Source organism: Podarcis vaucheri (assembly GCF_965113315.1).
Source record: "Podarcis vaucheri genome assembly, chromosome: 3".
Lineage (NCBI taxonomy): Eukaryota > Metazoa > Chordata > Lepidosauria > Squamata > Lacertidae > Podarcis > Podarcis vaucheri.
Genome location: NC_138761.1, coordinates 5739175 through 5740671, shown reverse-complemented (window position 1 = coordinate 5740671; position 1497 = coordinate 5739175). Strand labels below are relative to the sequence as shown.

The 1497-nt window shown below is 58.1% G+C and overlaps 1 protein-coding gene across 1 annotated transcript in view; it reads left to right on the top strand.

Moving 5' to 3' along the window:
- Positions 1-1281, top strand: part of SOX7 (SRY-box transcription factor 7) — a 7825-nt gene extending 6544 nt beyond the window's left edge. Inside the window, 2 exon segments of the mRNA XM_082216285.1 lie at positions 5-48; positions 51-1281. Coding sequence (XP_082072411.1) covers positions 5-48; positions 51-736 — 730 coding nt within the window. The 3' untranslated portion in view covers positions 737-1281.
- Positions 1282-1497: the final 216 nt, after the last annotated feature.

Sequence of the window (1497 nt, the reverse complement as noted above, 5' to 3'; positions counted from 1 at the left end):
CGGGTTTCCTGCTGGGGCACCTCTCGAGGGACCAGGACTCCGTGGCGGAGAACACAGGGTGGCTGGAGAGAAAGACCGGCAGGCTGACTACTCTCCCGGTCCGGTTCTGCCCAGCCTCGGGAGATACCGGGAGGTTCAGAGCAGCGGCGCTGGTACCCCCATGGACACCTACCCCTACGGCCTGCCCACCCCCCCAGAAATGTCCCCCTTGGATGCGATAGACCCTGAGCAGAGCTTCTTCTCCTCCGCCTGCTCCGAAGACCCTTGCCGCTCCAACCTGCCCGGGGGCTCCTACTCTCTGGAGTACGCCAGCGGCTCCCTGCAGTGCGGCCGCCCTCTGGGCCACCTGCCCATCTCTCAAACCACCCACCCTGCTTCTTCCCCTTGCTCGGCTCCCCCCTCATGCAACTACTACCCCCCTCCATCTTTCCACCCGGCCATGCAGCCCCACGGCCTCCATCCTCACCTGGGCCAGCTGTCGCCGCCTCCCGAACACCACCAGAACTTCGACAGTCTGGAACAACTGAGCCAAGCGGAGCTGTTGGAGGAGATGGACCGCGCTGAGTTTGACCAGTACCTGAACGCCCCCGGACACCCGGAGCCTGGCGGGTTGGTGGTCAACGGGCATGTCCAGGTGTCTCAGGTGCCGGGCGGCTCCCATTCCTCCGAGACCAGCCTCATTTCCGTCCTTGCCGACGCGACGGCCACTTACTACAACAGCTACAGTGTTTCCTAGGCCCGTGGGGTGAAATCGGCTCCGCAGGCTGACTGAGGACAGGCTTTGGGGTGTTTTGCCGGACGATAAAAACCTGTGGGCTGCCTTTGGCCTCTTGCTACCCTTTCTCCTCAGGGTTTCTCTCCCCCGTCTGATCTGAATTCGCCTTGGACGTTGCCTGCTAGGCTTAAGGACTCCTAACATCTTAACTTCAGAAAGGCCGTTTGAAAGTTTTAGTTTGAAAGGCCTTTTCGGTTCCACTTCAAAGGGCCATGGGAACCTTTTGACTGACGGCCAGAGCGTCTTAATCGGGAAGCACTCCTGTCCCTCCCATTGGATCGAAGGGTCTGCTCTGATTTTTAGGGTGATTGGAGGGGCAGGGGAACTATGGGACTCTTGCCACACTAGGGGCCTGAAATGCTTGGGGGTGCCCATGTTGGATTTGCAAACTGGAGTCAAAGATGGAGAACTCAAAACTGGCCTCTGTGTTGATCTGAGCAGTTTCCTTCCCACCCTTTTACTCTTGCCCAGGCAGCAGGGGAACAAAAATAAATCTGGAAAGTGAATCTTCTTGGCTGCTCCTCTTGCTTCTCTAGGACGGTAATCGCCATAACCAAAGATGGTCTTGGGTGTAACGCCTTGGAACTAACTCCTAGGCCAATGGTGGGGGGACCTGTGTCCCTCCAGCTGTTGCTGGACATACACACCCTTGTCCCCATCAGCATGGCTGGTGATCGGGGATGATGGGAATTGTATTCCGTCTAAATCTGGATGGCCAAAGC